General features: G+C 37.6%; 3 protein-coding genes across 3 annotated transcripts; all 3 read left to right on the top strand.

Annotated features, from left to right (window-relative positions):
- Positions 1-1,106: 1,106 nt before the first annotated feature.
- Positions 1,107-2,072, top strand: LOC123602215 (putative olfactory receptor 8G2). The gene has a single exon (XM_045486562.1). It carries the CDS (start codon positions 1,113-1,115, stop codon positions 2,070-2,072), a length of 960 nt encoding a protein of 319 aa, XP_045342518.1. The 5' UTR covers positions 1,107-1,112.
- Positions 2,073-7,761: 5,689 nt separating this feature from the next.
- LOC123600844 (putative olfactory receptor 8G3) lies at positions 7,762-8,700 on the top strand. The gene has a single exon (XM_045483272.1). The coding sequence runs from the start codon at positions 7,765-7,767 to the stop codon at positions 8,698-8,700; it is 936 nt and encodes a 311-aa protein (XP_045339228.1). The 5' UTR covers positions 7,762-7,764.
- Positions 8,701-14,833: 6,133 nt separating this feature from the next.
- On the top strand, positions 14,834-19,119 carry LOC123602216 (putative olfactory receptor 8G2). The gene is made up of 2 exons (XM_045486563.1): positions 14,834-14,882; positions 18,161-19,119. Exons 1-2 carry the CDS (start codon positions 14,834-14,836, stop codon positions 19,117-19,119), a joined length of 1,008 nt encoding a protein of 335 aa, XP_045342519.1.
- The last annotated feature ends 698 nt before the right edge of the window (positions 19,120-19,817 follow it).

The following is a 19,817-nucleotide window of genomic DNA, read 5'->3' on the forward strand; positions in this document are numbered from 1 at the left end:
TCACCATTATGATTTTTTCTCCATCTCTTATGTTCTTTGAACTAGCATGTGTTTTGTACATGCTTTGGTTTTAGAAAGAATGGTGTTTCTGGCAGATATCAGTATTAGCTCAAGCCCATTATTATCACTTTTATTTCTTGTGGCTATTTTGAATTTTTCACCTGTACTTTTAGGAAACTATCATCCACACCTATAATGAAAAGCCACAGAGTCTCCACTACCAAGTAACTGAAGTCCCTGAATTTTAGTTTTCTCATCTGGGAAAAATAAATCAGATACCTTTTCTAAAGTGCCTGGACAGCAACCCGTTATGTACCTAATACACAGTAATATCACCAGTCTTTTCATTTTTGTTTTTTTTAGTTTCTTTTTAAATTCCAGTTAGTTAACACATTGTAATATTAGTTTCAGGTGTACAATATAGTGATTCAACAATTCCATACATCACCCGGCGCTCATCACCACACATGGACTCCTTAATCCCCATCACCTATTTAGTCAATTCCACCCCCCCCCAACCCACCTCCCCTCTGGTAACCATCAGTTTGTTCTCTATAGTTAAGAGTCTGTTTCTTGGTTTACTCTCTCTCTATCTTTTTTCCCTTTGCTCATTTGTTTCTTAAATTCCATGTATGAGTGAAATCATATGATATTTGTCTTTCTCTGACTGACTGATTTTGCTTAGTGTAATAATACTGTCTAGCTCCATCCATGTCATTGCAAATGGCAAGATTTCATTCTTTTTTATGGCTGAATTATATTCTGTTATATATATAAATCTTTACATTTTTATCCATTCATCTATCAATGGACACTTGGGCTGCTTCCACAATTTGGCTAGGGTAAATAATGCTGCATAAACATAGAAGTGCGTAAGGTCAACTTTTACAGCATAGAACAAAAAAGGGATAGTTCTAACTGATATTTATTTACATGCCCCACATTATGGAGACCTCAGTGTCTTTGAGCGCTAACATAGATCAGGGACAGACAGAACTGAAGCTACATGGCTGAAAAGACAAATTCTGTTTCATACTACATTGCATGGTGGGATAATAAATATCTACCACAATTTTTCTTCTTCTCTTTCTACATAAAATTCCCAGAGGAAAATGACAGCAGGAAATCATTCCACAGTGACTGAGTTCATCCTTGCTGGGTTAACAGAGAGTCCAGAACTCCAGCTGCCCCTTTTCTTCCTCTTCCTAGGAGTCTATGTGGTCACGGTGGTGGGGAACCTGGCCTTGATCACACTGATAGGGCTCAGTGCTCACCTGCACACCCCCATGTACTATTTCCTCAGCAATTTGTCCTTCATTGATCTCTGCCATTCCACCGTCATTACCCCTAAAATGCTAGTGAACTTTGTGACAGAGAGGAATTTCATCTCCTACCAAGCATGCATGACTCAACTCTACTTCTTCCTTGTTTTTGTTATATCAGAATGTCATATGTTGGCTATAATGGCGTATGATCGCTATGTTGCCATCTGTAACCCATTGCTTTACAATGTCACCATGTCTTATCAGGTTTGCTCCCGGCTGGTGGTTGGGGTGTATATCATGGGCTTGACTGGTGCCACAGCTCACACAGGCTGCATGCTAAGAGTGCTTTTCTGTAAGGCTGACAGAATCAACCATTACTTCTGTGATCTTTTCCCACTGTTGGAGCTCTCCTGCTCCAGTACTTATATCAACGAGGTGGTAGTTTTGTGCTTCAGTGCATTTAATATCCTCGCCCCCAGCCTCATGATTCTTAGCTCCTACATCTTCATCATGGCCAGCATCCTCCGCATCCGCTCCACCGAAGGTAGGTGCAAAGCCTTCAGCACCTGCAGCTCCCACATCTCAGCTGTTGCCGTTTTCTTTGGATCCGCTGCGTTCATGTACCTGCAGCCATCATCTGTGAGCTCCATGAACCAAGGGAAAGTGTCTTCCGTGTTTTACACCATTATTGTGCCTATGCTGAACCCCCTGATCTACAGCTTGAGGAATAAAGATGTCAGACTTGTCCTGAATAAGATCCTTGAAAAAAGAAGGAAATGGGTATTTTGCTTGAGAAAAGCTTTGTAATTCTCGGAGAGGGTTTGATAAGGAAACAATCCAGAGACAACAGTGTATGTCCACAAGTAATGAAATTGTTCATTCTACTTGATAATTTTGAAGAACAGTGCGGGAGGACTGGATTCATAGTGCCAGTCATATGCACAGCATCACCATATGATAGGGTATATTAGACATTGACCTGGGCACCATGTGGACACGATAGCACACCAAGTGTATTGGACATAGAGTTAGAAAGCAAAGTGCATGCAAACAAAATTTGCAGAATTGGGATATCTCTTAGAAATAGGATGCATAACAATGGTTATTTGCTAACTTAAATTGATGAAATAAGTCAAGTACAATTCCTTTGATAATACTTATTGCCTTATATTTTAATATGTTTTTCAAGACTTAACTTCTACTAGTTATAGGAAAGGATGGTATATTGTAAATCAGCGTTATTAAAATATAGTGTTAATAAACTTTTAATTTTACATGTTTGGCATGAAGACTATGACTAACCACAATAGGTAACATACACTACCTGCCAGCCAAGGTCTTACCAGTAAGCTTTCCTTTCCCTCTCTCTTTTTTTTTTTTTTAAATTCAAATATAGTTGACACACAATGTTACTTCAGTTTCAGGTATAGAACATACTGATTCAACATCTCTGTACATTATTCTATGCTTGCCCCAAATGTAGCTACCATCTGTCCCCATAGAATACTATTACAATACCATTAACTACATTCCATTTGCTGTGCCTTTTATTCTTGTGAGTTACTCATTCCATAACTGCAGGCCTGTACCTCCCTCTTCCCTTCATCCCTTTTTGCTCATACCCCATCCATCTCCCCTCTGGCAACCAAAAGTTTGTTCTCTGTATTTACAGGTCTGATTCTACTTTTTGTTTATTCATTTTGGTTTTTAGATTCCACATATGTGTGAAATCATATGGTATTTGTCTTTCTCGGTCTGACTTATTTCACTTAGCCTAATACCGTTTAGGTCCATCTATGTTGTTGCAAATGGCAAGATCTTTTTTTATGACTGTGTAATATTCCATTGTATAGATATGTTATATCATCTTTATCCACTTATGTATTGATGGACACTTGAATGGCTTCCATGGACACTTGAATGGCTATTGTAAATAATTCTGCAATACACATAAAGGTGCATATATCCTTCTGAATTAGTGTTTTGTTTCCTTTGGGTAAATATCCAGTAGTGAAATTATTGGATCATATGATATTTCTATTTTTAGCTTTTTGAGGAACCTCTATACTGTTTTCCACAGTGGCTGTACCAATTTACATTTCCACAAACAATACACAAGTGTTCCTTTTCTCCACATCTTCACCAAAACTTATTTCTTGTCTTTCTGATTTTAGTCATTCTGACAGGTATAAGATGATATTGTAGTTTTGATTTGCATTTCCCTGATGATTAATGATGTTGAGTATCTTTTCATGTGCTGTTGGCCATCTATACATCTTCTTTGGAAAAATGTCTATTCAGGTCCCCTGGCCATTTTTAATGGGATTAAACTGTCGGTTTTTATTACCAAACAAATAAAATGATTCAGTATTTATACAGAAATAAAATAATTTGTATAGCACACATATTTCTTTGCTCCTCATCATTTCTCTTTATTTTAGAAAAAAATAAAGTTACCATATCTCCTTCTTACTCTAATTAGGAACTTCCCAGGGATTTATGCAATATTTAGCATATGCTTTCACTTAGGCCACAAGTTAAAATATTCCAAACATCACCGTTTTCTGAGTACATTATGAAATCTAAATACAGTTAACAGAGACCAATGAAAAAAACTTTCAGATCCTACATAACCAGGTTGTTTTCCCTGATTTTCTACTTTGCCCTTGTGGGAAGGGACTTCAGAAAACTTTAGTGTATGTCTTATAAATTTCCTGAAATTTTGCATTTGAAAATGGGCTGGCATGAAATTCACCAGAGCTCTAACAGTATCTCTCACATCCTTGGTTCTAATGTGTAACCTAATAAGAACAATGAATAACACTTTTGTGACACTATTAAGCCCTTGAGTACCAATGGAGAAAGGGAAATTCTAATTGTTTCTTTTCCCATGAGTGGATACTTGTGGGATAAGATCCTAGTGGGAGGCCATTATCATTGTTTGCTCTTAATCAGACCCTTAGCATCTATACCCAGAGTGTAAAATCCTCAGATAATATCAACCAACCTTTGCAGGGGGACAGACAGTTTGGGGCATCAGCTTCACCAGAGATCAAGATCAGTGACTAAAAACAATGGCCAAAGGAGACTTATAGGCTATGACTCCCTCAGCACTAAAGAGTCCTGCAAGGTTGGTACTCCGAACTATCCACCAGCATCGTCAGATCATTTTTCCCTTCAGAACAATGAAGAAGAAAAGTACACGGCACTGAATTCTCTGTGAAGAAGGAAAGCTATGTCTGAAACACAGTCCTTGGATTTTAAAATCTTAGCTTTCCACTCAGGCTCCTTTCCCAGCGCACACAGAGATGTACGCAGCCATTTCATCCTCACCTGTCCTCGTTCTATTGTTCACACTTTCTCATGACCACAGGCCCCTTTGTTATCTCTCTGTCCCCTCTAGTATAAAATTATGGCAGAAACTTTTTTGTTTACTCATTTCAACTCAGGCAGTGTGAGGGCTTTGCCGACTTAGATTGAGTCTATGTTAATATATCTCTAACCTTCCTTCATAATTTTATTAAACACATTGAGGGTCACTAGATGCAAAGCACTGTGCTAAGTACTGTATTGATTTTACAGTCTAGTAGAGAAGGGAAACCAGTAAATAACTCATACTAATTAATATAAAGTAAGTGCTTATGTAAAACACAAGAAATGTATTCATAGGCACACACAGAAAATGGTCATGTTAACTGGGGCTCTCCTACTAAACTTTTCAAATATTTTTTTAAATGTTTATTTATTTTTGAGAGACAGAAAGAGAGAGAGAGAGAGAGAAAGAGTGTGTGTGTGTGTGTGTGTGTGTGTGTGTGTGTGGCAGAGAGAAAGGGAGACACAAAATCTGAAGCAGGCTCCAGGCTCTAAACTGTCAGCACAGAGCCCAAAGTGGGGCTGGAACTCATGAACCCCGAAATCATGACCTGAGCTGAAGTCTGACGTTCAATCCACTGAACCACCCAGGTGCCTCTCTCATATTAAATTCTTAACTAAATGATCCTAGCTGCTGAATAAATGTCATAAGGTAGATGGAATGGAAGAAGAGAAAAGCTAAAGGGATATGGTGAGTAAAAACTAACAGTCTACCAAATAACTAAATAACATGGTATTTGTTGGGATATAAAAAAGAAAACTTTGTTGTTATTGTTGTAAATCTTTGAATGACAAATTAGTTTGAACTTTATTTGGAGACCTTGGAAAATACTGATTATTTTAAGAGGTTACTATTCAGTAAAAAAGTTGAAAATCTCTGTATTATCATGTGTTCATGGAAAGAAACAACAAGAAGATCTGCTGAGGAAAGAAATTGGAAACTCTTACCGCCGTTATGGGAATGACAGTGTTGGGCGAATGAAAAACAGAGCAGGGAGATACTTAAATAGATTACAATTGAAACAACACTGACATTGATTAAGTTCTTACCAAGAGCCAGGAACTGGGCTGGGGACCTCACTTTACAGGTATCATTTAATTTAATTTTCACACGGGACAGAAATTAATGTTTTCATTTTTCAGAACATTAGAGCAAATGTAGGACTGAATTTTTTGCATCAATGGCTACTATGCTAATATCAGGACCTATTAGAAGGACACAGTCATGAAAGTTGGAATTTAAAGAGATATTCAGGATGATTTAATCCAACCACCCATCTAAACCTTGCATCCATCAACAATATCTGCTCCGTGGCCTTTTAGGCTGTGGTCTAACATTTCTGGCTATAAGATCAGATTATGTGTGACTGTAATGTTCTCTGATGTGAAACCAGATATTTCTTCGAATAGTTTCAAGCAGGTCATTTGACTTCATTCTCTTGGAGACATATAAAATGAGTCCAATATCGAAATGGGGAGCCTGGGTGGCTCAGTCAGTTAAGCATCTGACTCTTAATTTCGACTTAGGTCATGATCTTGGCTCAGGTAATGATCTCACAGTTCATGTGTTTGAGTCCTGCACTGGGGGTCCGTGCTGACAGCACTGAGCCTGCTTGGGATTCTCTCTTTCCCTCTCTCTCTGTCCTTTCCCAATTTTAGCATTCTCTCTCTCTCTATCAAAATAAATAAATAAACTTAAAAAAATGAATCCAACATCTTTTAAATGTAGCATTATGTTGAACATTTGGCAGTAACTGTTATGTGTCACATAAATCTTTTTTTGCTAATAAATATCCTCAGTTACTTCAGCCATTCCTTAAAAGACAAGATTTCTGATACTTTTTCTGAAAATTTCTAGTTTTTCTAAATCACAGAAAGTATTGTAACCCAAATTGAAAACAATATTCCAACTGTTGCTTGAGTATTAAGAAAATAAATGTCCATTTTCTAGAATCTCTTTAATTTCTTTGCAATCTAAATGAAATATATATTAGCCTTTCTTAAAAAAAAATCACATTGTTGTCTCGTATTGAATTTAATCTAAAATTTGTAGTTGTATTTTGCACGTGTTCTAATAATCCATACCTCTATCATCTTTCAATTCTGTAGAGAGTACGTGAGAAATACATGATAAGAAGACACCAGGGTGTTTTTCTTCCAAAACCTTTCTCCTATTTTGGGAATAAGTGTAGTTTTCTGGCCTCCACCACCAACATGAAGTCCAATTGACTTAAATTATTTATAAACCTCTGCTTCTCTGGCCATAGTGATGCAATATATTACCTAAATTTTGGCCATTGTGTCACTCCCCTGGGATTAGTTGAATTTATAAACAAAGGAAGACAGTTTTCACTATGGGAGAAGTTGTTGAGGTGTAAGTGTGCTATGTTCTTACCTTATGAGGCAGTAGCTTTCTTCCTAGGTGAAGGAACCCTCGACAAGCAGACTAGCAGAATTCCAGGTGGGATGGTATTGGTAGTCGCCCAGTTCTTCAGGTTTTTATTCTGAGTTCGAATTCTAGTAAGGAAAATGATTCAGGTCAAAATAACAACTTTTTACAGAGTTGTGAATCCTATGTTTATTAATTGTAGAAAACAAGTTACTCTTTCTTATTTTGAATTAAATGAAAATTTAATCATTATACCATTTGGTAAGTATGACATTAATATATACATATAGGATACCCCAAAGGATATAGGAAAGAGTCATTAGAAATAACAGTAGTTGAATTACTGTTGTAACCTGAAACTAGTTATTAGACTGCATGTTAATTAACTGGAATTTGAATAAAGACTTAAAAAAAAGAAATAATGGTAGTAACTTTCCTACTAACTAGCTCAAAAAAAAAAATCTAAAACTTGGTGTTTTCTGTTAAAAATTAGAAATATCTTAATTATAAGTTTCTGGAATTTTCCTCTGGTCAGCTGGAATCATAGGTTGCTCTAGAGTGATGGAAGAGATTCAAGAGATACCAACATTATGAATGTCCCTTGATGAGGAATAAAATAATGATCTCCATAAAATTATTCTGTCTCACACACTCTCTCACACACACACACACACACACACACACACCACAAGTACACTCATTTTCTGTTTTTTAAGCTTAGAACCAGATGAGGGGATAATGGACCCTGGAAATAATTCCACAGTAACTGAGTTCATCCTTGCTGGACTAACAGAGAAGACCGAATTCCAGCTGCCCCTTTTCTTCTTCTTCCTAGGAGTCTATGTGGTCACGGTGGTGGGGAACCTGGCCATGATCACACTGATAGGGCTCAGTGCTCACCTGCACACCCCCATGTACTATTTCCTCAGCAATTTGTCCTTCATTGATCTCTGCCATTCCACTGTCATTACCCCCAAAATGCTGGCGAACTTTGTGACTGAGAAGAACATAATTTCCTACTCAGCATGCATGACTCAGCTCTATTTCTTCCTTGTTTTTGCTATCTCAGAGTGTCACATGTTAGCTGCAATGGCTTATGACCGCTATGCTGCCATCTGCAACCCCTTGCTTTACAATGTCGTCATGTCTTCACACATCTGCTTCTGGCTCACAGTGGGAGTTTATGTTTTGGGCATCGTTGGATCTACAATCCATACGGGTTTTATGATGAGGCTCCTTTTCTGCCAGAGCAATGTGATTAACCATTATTTCTGTGATCTCTTTCCACTCCTGGAGATATCCTGTTCCAACATCTTCATCAATGAATTATTGGTCCTAGTCTTGAGTGCATTTAACATTCTGACTCCTGCCTTCACCATCCTTGCCTCCTACATCTTCATCATTGCCAGCATCCTCCGCATCCGCTCCACCGAGGGCAGGTGCAAAGCCTTTAGGACCTGCAGCTCCCACATCTCCGCTGTTGCCGTTTTCTTTGGATCTGCTGCATTCATGTACCTGCAGCCATCATCTGTGAGCTCCATGGACCAAGGGGGAGTGTCCTCTGTGTTTTATACCACCATTGTGCCTATGCTGAACCCCCTGATCTATAGTCTGCGGAATAAGGATGTCAAATATGCCCTGAAGAAAATTCTGGGCAGTAGAAAATGTTCATGAATAGAATCAATATCATAATGTCATATCAGAAGCAGGTCTTTCAGATTTGCTGAGATATGTAATGTGTTAGGCTTATTGTACACATTTTTGGAAATCCAATGACACTTCCCCAAAGAATACAATTCCTAAATTCTTCTCCAGGCCACTCCTTTGAACCTTATTACAGTGATTATGTGTGGAGAAATACAAAGAATAAAGTCAAAGGCTTTGGAGTACGAAAGTAGCCTTAGTTTTATTTTAATTATAATACACACAACAATAAGAACAACAATGACAATGAAGATTTTGAAGATAATAGCAATATGTATATTATTAAGATTTTATAAAATATCAAGCAATATGCCCAACACTTTAAATGGACAACTTTATTTACAGCATTTACTTACCAAATATTTAGTTTCCCCTGAGGACAAGCCCTAGTATTATTCCCCTTTCAAAGATGAAATAGAACCTTATTTAGTTTGAGTAAATGCCCTATGTCCCAAACATAATAAGTTATTAATCCTAGACAGTTTGGCTCCAGGACCCATGATTTTACTTAAACGGTACTTTGGCCTCAAGTAACTGTAGACAGGTCTAAGACATCCTAGAAATTTCCTTGTACACAAACAGCTTCCCTAGTTCCTTATATGACAGTGCTGCTTTCCTATAGACATCTTCAATCCTATTTTCACTTTTATTTCATTTGATATAATCAGAATCTTTCAAACCTGTGCCGATCAAAGCAAAATATTGGAGACCCCTTATAGAGTCCCATTACAGAAAGTAAAGTTATTATTCTTGATAGCAATAATTTGTATAGTAGCTCAACCAACACTGTTGTCTTTATACCAGTGACCATGCAGCTATTTATGAAGTAACTGCTACAAAAGCTAAAAATCCTGCTAAGTTGTATCATTTTCATGCGGTTATGCTCTTTCCCCCATAATTTACAAACAATTGCTATGTCATGTCAATTTTATCTTTAAAACATGTTTCCCTTCATATTTTGCTTTTCTGCTTCTGGACATTTAAAATCTTGTAACTGTGGATTTGTTTGATAATTCTGAATATTCAACTGTTTTCTCTCTCTTCTCAGTTCAAACCTGCCACCTCATCATTGTCAGATCAATGTTCCTAGGAGAGTGTGCTGTTTTATTCACCTGATATGAAAGTTGCAGTGTTTACATATAGTTTCCAAAGACAGAAAAAAATAAATATCTTACCACTCTGTATTCCATTAACCATTCATTCGTTCATATCAAATGTTCATATGAGAAAGCCCTCATATTTTTATTTGACTTAATTTTCATCGGTCCAAAAATGGGTAAGAAAAATGGTTACAATTGCAACTCTTAGGTGTGATCCCTAGTCCAATGCTCTGTCCAACAGACACAAAAACACTCACACAGGACAAACAAAAAGAGACCTGGTGGGTAGACCCTTGAATTACTGGGGCTTAAGTTCTTATATGAAATGCAGACTCAGTGAAGGGTAATGGTAACATCAAGAAAGAGGAAGAAAGCATCTGCAGACCCAGAAAATCATGTCATATTTTGAGTAATATGGAAAAGCTACAAAAGAGAAAAGTAGACAGAGGACAGTTCATGAATCACCTCGGGATCACTGTCAGACATCACTCATTTTAGTGAAGGGAGGTACTGAATTTTTTTAGGCAGGGGAGTGAAACAAGTAGTTTTACATGTTAGTAGTATCACACTTATGCTGGTTGGAAGATAATGGAAAGACAGCAAGGCTGAATCAAGACCGGTCAGCACCCATTTGGTTGTTCTAAGCAGGACACTTCATGCAGTGACAGTGGAGCCAGAAAGGAAGGAGAGTGTCAAGGGATTTTTGAAAAGTGGATTGTTCAGACATGGCTGAACCGAGGTGAGTTGAAGGTACAGGAAAGTGTTGAGGATGGATGCAAATTTCTAGTTTGGATTACTAAATAGGATGATGAAAGACAAATAACATATGATTTCACTCATATGTGGAATTTAAGAAACACAACAGATGAATATAAGGGACGGGAGGGAAAGATAAGAAAAAAACGGAGAAGGAGGCAAATCATAAGAGACTTCTTCAAAACAGAGAAGAAACTGGGGGTTGCTAGAGGGCAAGTAGGGGGGAATGGGCTAAATGGGTGATGGGCATTAAGGAAGGCATTTCTTGGGATGAGCACTGGGTGTTGTATGTAAGTGATGAACCACTGGGTTCTACTCCTGAAACCAATACGACACTCTATGTTAACCAACTTGAAAAAAATAAAATAAAATAATAAAATAAAATAAAATAAAATAATGTATGAATGAATGAATAAATAAATAAATGAAGGACAATGATGGTAGAACTCTCAAGATGGGGCTCTAGGTAATATTTCACAGCAAAGCAATTGGGTTACATAAGTCTGTAAAATTCAACTCTCCCTCTCTATTTCTCTCTGTCAGTTTCTCTATCTATGTATATGTAAAAATGGACACATGCACACACACATATTTTTAAATTTCCGGAATCACTACATATATCCTGACAGAATGGAAACCGTGGCTTTGCGAATTTCAGTACCTTTCATTATTGTATAATCATTTATGGAAATGGTTCTTTAAACCCTTCCCACTCCTGTCTTCACCTCCAACTCTCTTCCCACTTCGTTAACTCAGCACACTGAGGAAACAGGCAGCTCTAGTCTGCTCACCTGTAGAGTGGCATTCCAGACATATAGTTTCTTCTAAAAATGTCCCAGAATCCTGTGGCCACCGCTATTCCAAAGCTAAAAGAAGCTTTGGGATGTGTGGGAATGTAAAACCTTGCTTGAAACTGAAAGAATCATAGATAGTGAAAGGGATTCAAAACAAGAGATCCTCTGATGCCCCATTCCTGAGGTTGCTCCACAGACCAGCAGCACGGACAAAAGCTGAGCGTATGTTAAAACGCAGTATCTCAAGCCCTACACTGGCCTTATTAAATCAAGAATCTGCTTTTGAAAGACAAGATTCCCTCATTATACCTGCGCACATTAAAGTTTAGGGGTTTTAAAAAATATTATCATCAGACCACAGATACTAAGATTTTGATTTAATTGATATGGGGTACAATCTAGATATAGAGATTTTTAAAAACACCCTTGATTATTTTAAATGTGCCTCCATAAGTGAGAAACACTAATATAACCCAAAACTAATGTAAAATTAAACTCCTTTGAAGAGAATTGAACTTAATGCATTTAATGCTATTTTATAAGAGCTCCCCTGATATGAGTGTCCAATTTACCTTAAATCATACTGCACTCAATGTGCTTCCAATTATCCCAGCTTAGGGGGAAAAAAGCAAAAATATGTAAGAAAGAGGAATTAATATGGAACACTGGTGGCTATAATAAAATATTTTCTTTAAATATACAATTTAGCAAGTGGAACTATTTTCAGTGAGGACCTCAAGAAAAGCAAACATTACACGAGAATTCTGAATTCTTACTCTGTAACTCTATCCAATTATGTATAGATCTGACTTTGAATCAAGTAAGTATATTACCTACTTATGCATAAAATAAACATATTTTATAAAAGAAAAATGGTTCAATTAATTATTTAAAAATTCTGGCCCTATTGGGGCACGTGGGTGGCTCAGTTGGTTAAGTGTCTAACTTCACTCAGGTCATGATCTCACAGCTCATGAGTTTGAGCCCCACACTGGGCTTCGTGCTGCTGGTAAGGAGCCTGCTTGGGATTCTCGCTCTCTCCTCCCTCTCTGCCTCTTCTCGACTCGTGCTTTCTCTCTCTCCCAAAATAGATAAATCAACTTAAAAAAAAGTTCTGGCTTTATTAAAAGAAAGATACCCTGTCAGGATGTGCCCTGATCCTCTTAAACCTGCTATTCACTGTATGGACTGTTGAACCAAACCCACTGGCTAGGAGCTTGTAAGAAATGCAGAATCTCAAACCCCATTCACACCTGCTGGACCAGAACCTGCATTAAAAAAAAAATTCGGGTGATCCCGTGAAAAATCTTTATTACTAATTGATAAATCCAAAATTGACAAAGAATCCCTAGAATGGACATCTAGAAGGAAAAAGACACCTGGGAAATGCTAACAGCAATTGCTTCTTTTCTCAAAGTCTTGTTCCTTGAGACACGGAAATCCTCAAGAATATTTGTCTCCTTGTTGTTTGGTGCATGGCATGCCTGAATCCAGGACCAACCTTCAGAGTGCACTGGTCAGAACGGCTCAGTGGGCTAAGGAGTGGAGGAGTTTGCTACCCTGAAGCTGGAGAAATGCAGACTGAAGACCTACAATTGGAGACACTGACCTGTGACCTCAAAGATTATGATTCACTAATTCTGGCGTTAGAATAGGAAATCTGTAATACAAATCTCTCCAGATGAGAGCATTTGGACAGTTGACAAATTAAAAGTTTTGAGAATATTTCTAAAGGTCTAGAAACCATTAAGAAAAGAATTTTTATCAGTATCAAATATGTGGATGGAAAGGAGGCAGTGGTAATAACAAGTAAAGCAACTGCATATGTAATATAATAGTTGAGATAACATTCAAAATTGGTAATCTAAAAATAGCAGGATGTATGAATTATTTAGAGCTGTGGAGGTAATCTTGGGGAGAAGAAATGGAAAGAGAAACTGTTTATCAGAGTTCCTCTACTGAGATTAGATTGTCCCTGGAGTAATGAGTGTAGGGAAGATGTTTCAGGAAGTTCTGATTCTCATTTGATCATGTTTATATTTCTACAGTCATAAGCTTTATAAATACTGTAGTCTCCCTAGGTGAGTCTGATGATCAAACAGGTGGAGAAATCCTGAATTAGTCAACACTCAAATATGCTCTATATCTGATTGTAAAGCAATAGCTCACAGAACTCTGTCTTACAAGCATATCATGCTTCTTGCCTGTATGAGATGATGAACGGTGTCTGTGTCATGTCTACCTTGAGTAACTGAAATATTGGCCTTGATGTACAATTTCTGTGAGTTGAGACAGGCTGGATTGTAGAAAGAAAGGTGTTTTCTGATCCTACACGTAGATTTTAAATGGACACAGATTCTAGGAGAAAGGGGTATAGAGCATGAAGGACAGTCCACTAAAATATCTACCTTGAGCTTCTAGACTCCAATATTGTGACCTCTTGAGAATCATACTTTCCAGGATAGATTTGGTAGCTGAGCTGGTATTTTCCATGAATCCTGAGAGAACCCAAATACAACCAAAGGATCTCATCCGTACTTTTTCATTTTGCCTTAAGATCTTGCTTCTTTGAGTTTAAATGTTATATCCAGGGCCCATTTGGTGGCAAGAATAACCAGAGAATAGCTAGGTCCGGAAGGAAGCAGACCTTCCTAATTGAAGAGTCTCTTAGGAATTCACAACAGGAAAATGGAAAGTCCATTGTGTCTTGTTTTATGCAAGTTTCAAAATGGTCAAATATTGAAATTCTGGGGAGACATATGGATTGTCTCAGGGACAATGTATCTACACTGTTACTCAACAAATCTCTTTTAATTATAGAGGAAAATAAGTCATCTTCTCCCTTGTTAAGCATGTTAGGAATTTCTCATGGGGTTATGGCAATATCTAGTAGATGCTTTTATATTCAGCCCCCAAGTTGAAATATTCCAAGTAATACCATTCTATGAGCACATTATGATATCTAAATATAGTTAGTAGAGGTCAATGAACACAACAACTTTCAAATCTTACATACAAAAGTGTTTTCCCTGATTTTCTATTTATCCCTTGTCGGAAATCAGTTCAGAAAATTCCTTTAGACTATGTTTTAAAAGTTACATGAATTCTTGACCTTTTAAATAACTTGGCATGATATTCACTCAAGCTCTAACAAAATCTAATACTTCCTCGTTTTCAATCCATAATTTAACAAGAACAATGATTCTCACCTTTGTGACACTATCAAACACTTGAGAACCAATAGGGGAAAAGGGAAATTCTGAGTGTTTCTTTTCCCAAAGGTTGATACCCATGGGATGAGATTCTAGTGGGAGCCCATTATCATTCCTTGTTCCTAATCAGACTCTTGGCATCACTGCCCAGTGTATAAAATCATCATACCATCTCAACCAACCTTTGCAGAAGGCCATCAGCTTCATTACAGATCAGGATCAGTGACCCTAAATTATTGCCATGAAGACTTTTAGTCCAAGGCCCCCTCAGCACCAAGGTGTCCTGCCAGGTTAGTACTCAGAACTATCTACCAGAATCATCAGATCATTTTTCCCTTCAGAAGAATGCAGGAGAGAATTATACATGGCTGCAGTTCTGGGGCAAGAGGGGTATGTCTGAGTATGTCCCAGTCCTTGACTTTAAAAGTTTTAGAGTTCTCTACTCTAGCTCCCTCCCAGTGCACTCATTCTTTATTTCTACCTGTTATCACTCTAATATTCACATTATCAGGTGAACAAAAAGGTAGACTTATCATCTCCTTGTCCCCTACTGAATAGAATTATGGCAAATACTTTTTTTTTATTCACACCAGGCAGCGTGAAGACTTTGTTCACTTATATTGAGTCTATGTTAGGTTATGTCTAACATCCTTTTAACACTTTTATTAAAAACACGTATTTACTGATATTTGCTGTATGTGGCAAGTACTATGTTGCAATTACAGCTTAGTTGAAAAGAACCAGTACATAACTCATAATAATTAATGCAGAATTATATACATGCTAAATGTAAACATAGGAAACATCTTTGTGAACATGCAGAAAATGGTCTTATTAATTGGAGCTTTCACTATGAAAGCCCTTAACTAAAGGGCCCTAACTATTAAATAGATTTCACAGGGCACAGGGAATAAATGAAAAAAGTAAAAAGCTAAAAGAATATGATGAGAGCCATCAAAATGCTCTTTGTGAAATGGTTAAATCATGTAATACTTGCTGGGAAATGAAAAAGAAAAATTTTCTTTTTGTTACCAGATGATATAAATCTTTGAATGACAAGGAAATTAGTTTGGACTTTATGTGAAGACTATGAAAAAGATTGATGATAGGAAGTTAGTATTCAGTGCAAAATATCAACTCTCTGTATTTTGTATGTGTCAGTGTAGGAAGGAGGGACAAGAAGATGTGCTAATGAAAAAAAATTAACTCTGGCCATCAATAAGGAAAGAAAATGCTGGTCAAATAAAATATAAAACAGAGCAAATTCAGAAGATTAAAATTAAATTAACATTGACATTATTAAGTTCTTACCAAGAACCATGAACTGTGCTTAGCACCTTGTGGGCATCATTTAATTTAGTTTTCATTGGAGACAGATGATAGCATTTTTTGTTTTTCAGAGGTCTGGAGATTGGATGTAATTATCCCAAGGTTGCACAGCAAGTATGGGGTTGAGTTGAGATTTCAATGCATTCTGGTCTAACTTAATTATCAAGACCCGCTAGAATTATCGAATCATGAACCAGTGAAACTGGACAAGGTGATAAGGATGATTTAATCCCATCACCCATTAGGTGCTTGTGTCCTTGAACAATATCAGCTTGGAAAGTGGTTATTCAGGCTGTGCTCAAACATTTCTGACTGTAAGATCAAGGATCTTTCTGAGACTGTTCATCTTTGTTGTGAAACCAAAGATTTCTCTCCAGAGTTTCAAGCAGTTAGCTTTATTTCACTCTCTTGGAGACATAGGCAATGAGTACAGTACTCCTTCTCCTTCTTCTTCTTCTTCTTCTTCTTCTTCTTCTTCTTCTTCTTCTTCTTCTTCTATTTTTTTAAGGTGGGGAGGGGTAGAGGGAGGGAGAGATTTCAAGCAGGCTCCATGTCCAGCCCAGACCATGAGCTGAGGACCTGAGCCAAAGTCAGGAGTTGGATGCTTAACTGACTGAGCCACCCAGGCACCTTTCCAGTACTTCTTAAATAAAGCAATTTGTTGAACAGTGACACATTGAACAGATGACACTGTTGAACATGTCATGTTGTCACATGCCACATGAATTTTTGCTTTGCCAGCAAAATATCTTTGGTTATTTGCCCACTCTTAAAATGAAAAATTTCTAGATCATGTTTTCTGAAGTTGTCCAATTTTTCTATATCACATAAAGTATTTGACCCTAACCTAAAAACACTAATCTAACAATTGCTTGAATATTAAGAATATGAATTTGCATTTTCTGGAATGTACTCATTTTCTTTCCAAGTCGAAACTCAAGGTACATTGGTCTTTAAAAAAAAAACAAAAAACAACACATCACACTCTAGATTGGCATTGAACATAACCTACAAGTTCTAATTGTATTTGTGCGTGCACTAGTGATCCATATCTTCACTGTCTTGGAACTCTGTAAAAACCACACACAAAATACAGGATTATAAAACAAGACCAGGAGAGTAAAACCTACAGTTTGTCTTCAAAATCCCTTCTCATATTTTGAGAATATAAATAATTTTCTGACCTCCACCACTTCAAGCAGGAAATCCAAGTTGCTTAGACCAATCATATGCACCCTTGGTCATATTGGTGGACAACATGACCTACATTTAAGCCATTATATGATAGCCTGGGATCAACCAATTAGAATAAGGGAGAATGGCTCTTTGTTCTGGGAAAAGCTGTTGAGATATAAGCATGATGTGTCTGCCAAGCAGTGATGTTTCTGCTCTTGGGGTGATCGGCCTGAGGAATGAGAGCTGGTGCATATAAAGCAGAGATTCTCTGGTGGAAAGATATCAGTAATTGACCATCCTTCAGCTATTTTGAGATGAGATACAGTAAGGAAAAAAGCTCAGACCAACATAATTACTTTTTGTGGACTTATGAATCCTATGTTTATTCATTATAGAAAGCACATGCTACTATTATTTATTCTGAATAAATCAAAATTGTTTGCCATTTGACTAGCATGATATTAATATATACATATAGAACATGGGAGGAAGAAAGAGGCCACACAAATAACAGTAGTAATGTCCCTTCTGACTGACTTTAAAAGTCTGGAAATTGGTGCTTTCTCTTAAAAAGTTATGAGATATCTTTTTTTTTAAGTTTATTTTTTCATTTTGAGAGAAAGAGGGAGAGCTGCATGGGCAGAGAGAGAGAGAGAGAGAGAGAGAGAGAGAGAGACGGGGAGAGACAGAGAGAATCCCAAGCAGACTCCAAACTCTCAGTGCAGAGTCTGATGCAGGGCTCAAACCCACGAACTGTGAGATCATGACCTGAGTCGAAATCAAGAGTCAGATGCTTAACTGACAGAACCACTCAGGTGCCGCAAAAGGTTATGAAATTTCTAATTTATAAGGTTCTTGAAGTCTGTAATTACTTCTCCAGTTCAACCAGAATCACTGATTGATCAGCAGGAAAGACTCAATAGATCCCTGAATTGTGAATCTCTTCTGATCAGGAATAATGATCTTCATGGAATTATTCTTCTCTTCACATATACTCACACAAACATATATGTGTACACACAAATACACATACAGAGGAATATTCATTTTTTTTCTCTTTTAGAATCAGAACCTTCTGCAAAGATAAGGGACTCTAGAAATCATTCCACAGTGACTGAGTTCATCCTCGCTGGACTAACAGAGAAACCAGAACTTCAGCTGCCTCTTCTCATCCTCTTCCTAGGAGTCTATGTGGTCACGGTGGTGGGGAACCTGGCCATGATCACACTGATAGGGCTCAGTGCTCACCTGCACACCCCCATGTACTATTTCCTCAGCAATTTGTCCTTCATTGATCTCTGTCATTCCACTGTCATTACCCCCAAAATGCTGGCGAACTTTGTGACTGAGAAGAACATAATTTCCTACTCAGCATGCATGACTCAGCTCTATTTCTTCCTCCTTTTTGGTATCGCAGAGTGTCACATGTTAGCTGCAATGGCTTATGACCGCTATGCTGCCATCTGCAACCCCTTGCTTTACAATGTCGTCATGTCTTCACACATCTGCTTCCGGCTTACAGTGGGAGTTTATGTTTTGGGCATCGTTGGATCTACAATCCATACGGGTTTTATGATGAGGCTCCTTTTCTGCCAGAGCAATGTGATTAACCATTATTTCTGTGATCTCTTTCCACTCCTGGAGATATCCTGTTCCAGCATCTTCATCAATGAATTATTGGTCCTAGTCTTGAGTGCATTTAACATTCTGACTCCTGCCTTCACCATCCTTGCCTCCTACATCTTCATCATTGCCAGCATCCTCCGCATCCGCTCCACCGAGGGCAGGTGCAAAGCCTTTAGGACCTGCAGCTCCCACATCTCTGCTGTTGCCGTTTTCTTTGGATCTGCTGCATTCATGTACCTGCAGCCATCATCTGTGAGCTCCATGGACCAAGGGAAAGTGTCCTCTGTGTTTTATACCACCATTGTGCCCATGCTGAACCCCTTGATCTATAGTCTGCAGAATAAGGATGTCAAATTTGCCCTGAAGAAAATTCAGGGCAGTAGAAAATGTTCATGAATAGAACCAATATCATAATGTCATATCAGAAGCAGGTCTTTCAGATTTGCTGAGATATGTAATGTGTTAGGTTTATTGTACACATTTTTGGAAATCCAATGACACTTCCCCAAAGAACACAATTCCTAAATTCCCCTCTAGGCCACTCCTGTAAACCTTATTACAGTGATTATGTGTGGAGAAATACTAAGAATGAAATCAAAGACTCTTGAGTATGAAAGGAGCCTCAGGTTTATGTTTAATAATAATACACACAACAATAATAACGATGATGATGATGATGAAGATAATAATTATAACATATGTTATGACATCCTATGAAATTTGAACTATTGTGTCAAGCATTTTAAGTAAATAACTGTATTTAATATTTATTCTGTCACAGAATGTGCTATTTTCCTTTGAAAGATGAGGATATAGAACCTTATTTGGTTTGTAGGTGCCCTGGTCCTAAACATAATAACGATCTTTCTACAAAATTGACTCCATGGCCCACAATTTTATTCAAAGTGGTACTTTGGCCCTGGATGATGGTGGATAAGTCTGGGACATCCTTGAGAATTTCTTTCTACACATATATCATCTCCAGTTCCCTATGTGACTGATGCTTTTGTATAAATAATTTCAACGCGAACTGCACTTTTATTTCATGTGATACAAAGAAAATAATAAAAATCTTTCAAACCTGTACAGATCAA

This window comes from Leopardus geoffroyi, chromosome D1 (assembly GCF_018350155.1).
Source record: "Leopardus geoffroyi isolate Oge1 chromosome D1, O.geoffroyi_Oge1_pat1.0, whole genome shotgun sequence".
Classification (NCBI taxonomy): domain Eukaryota; kingdom Metazoa; phylum Chordata; class Mammalia; order Carnivora; family Felidae; genus Leopardus; species Leopardus geoffroyi.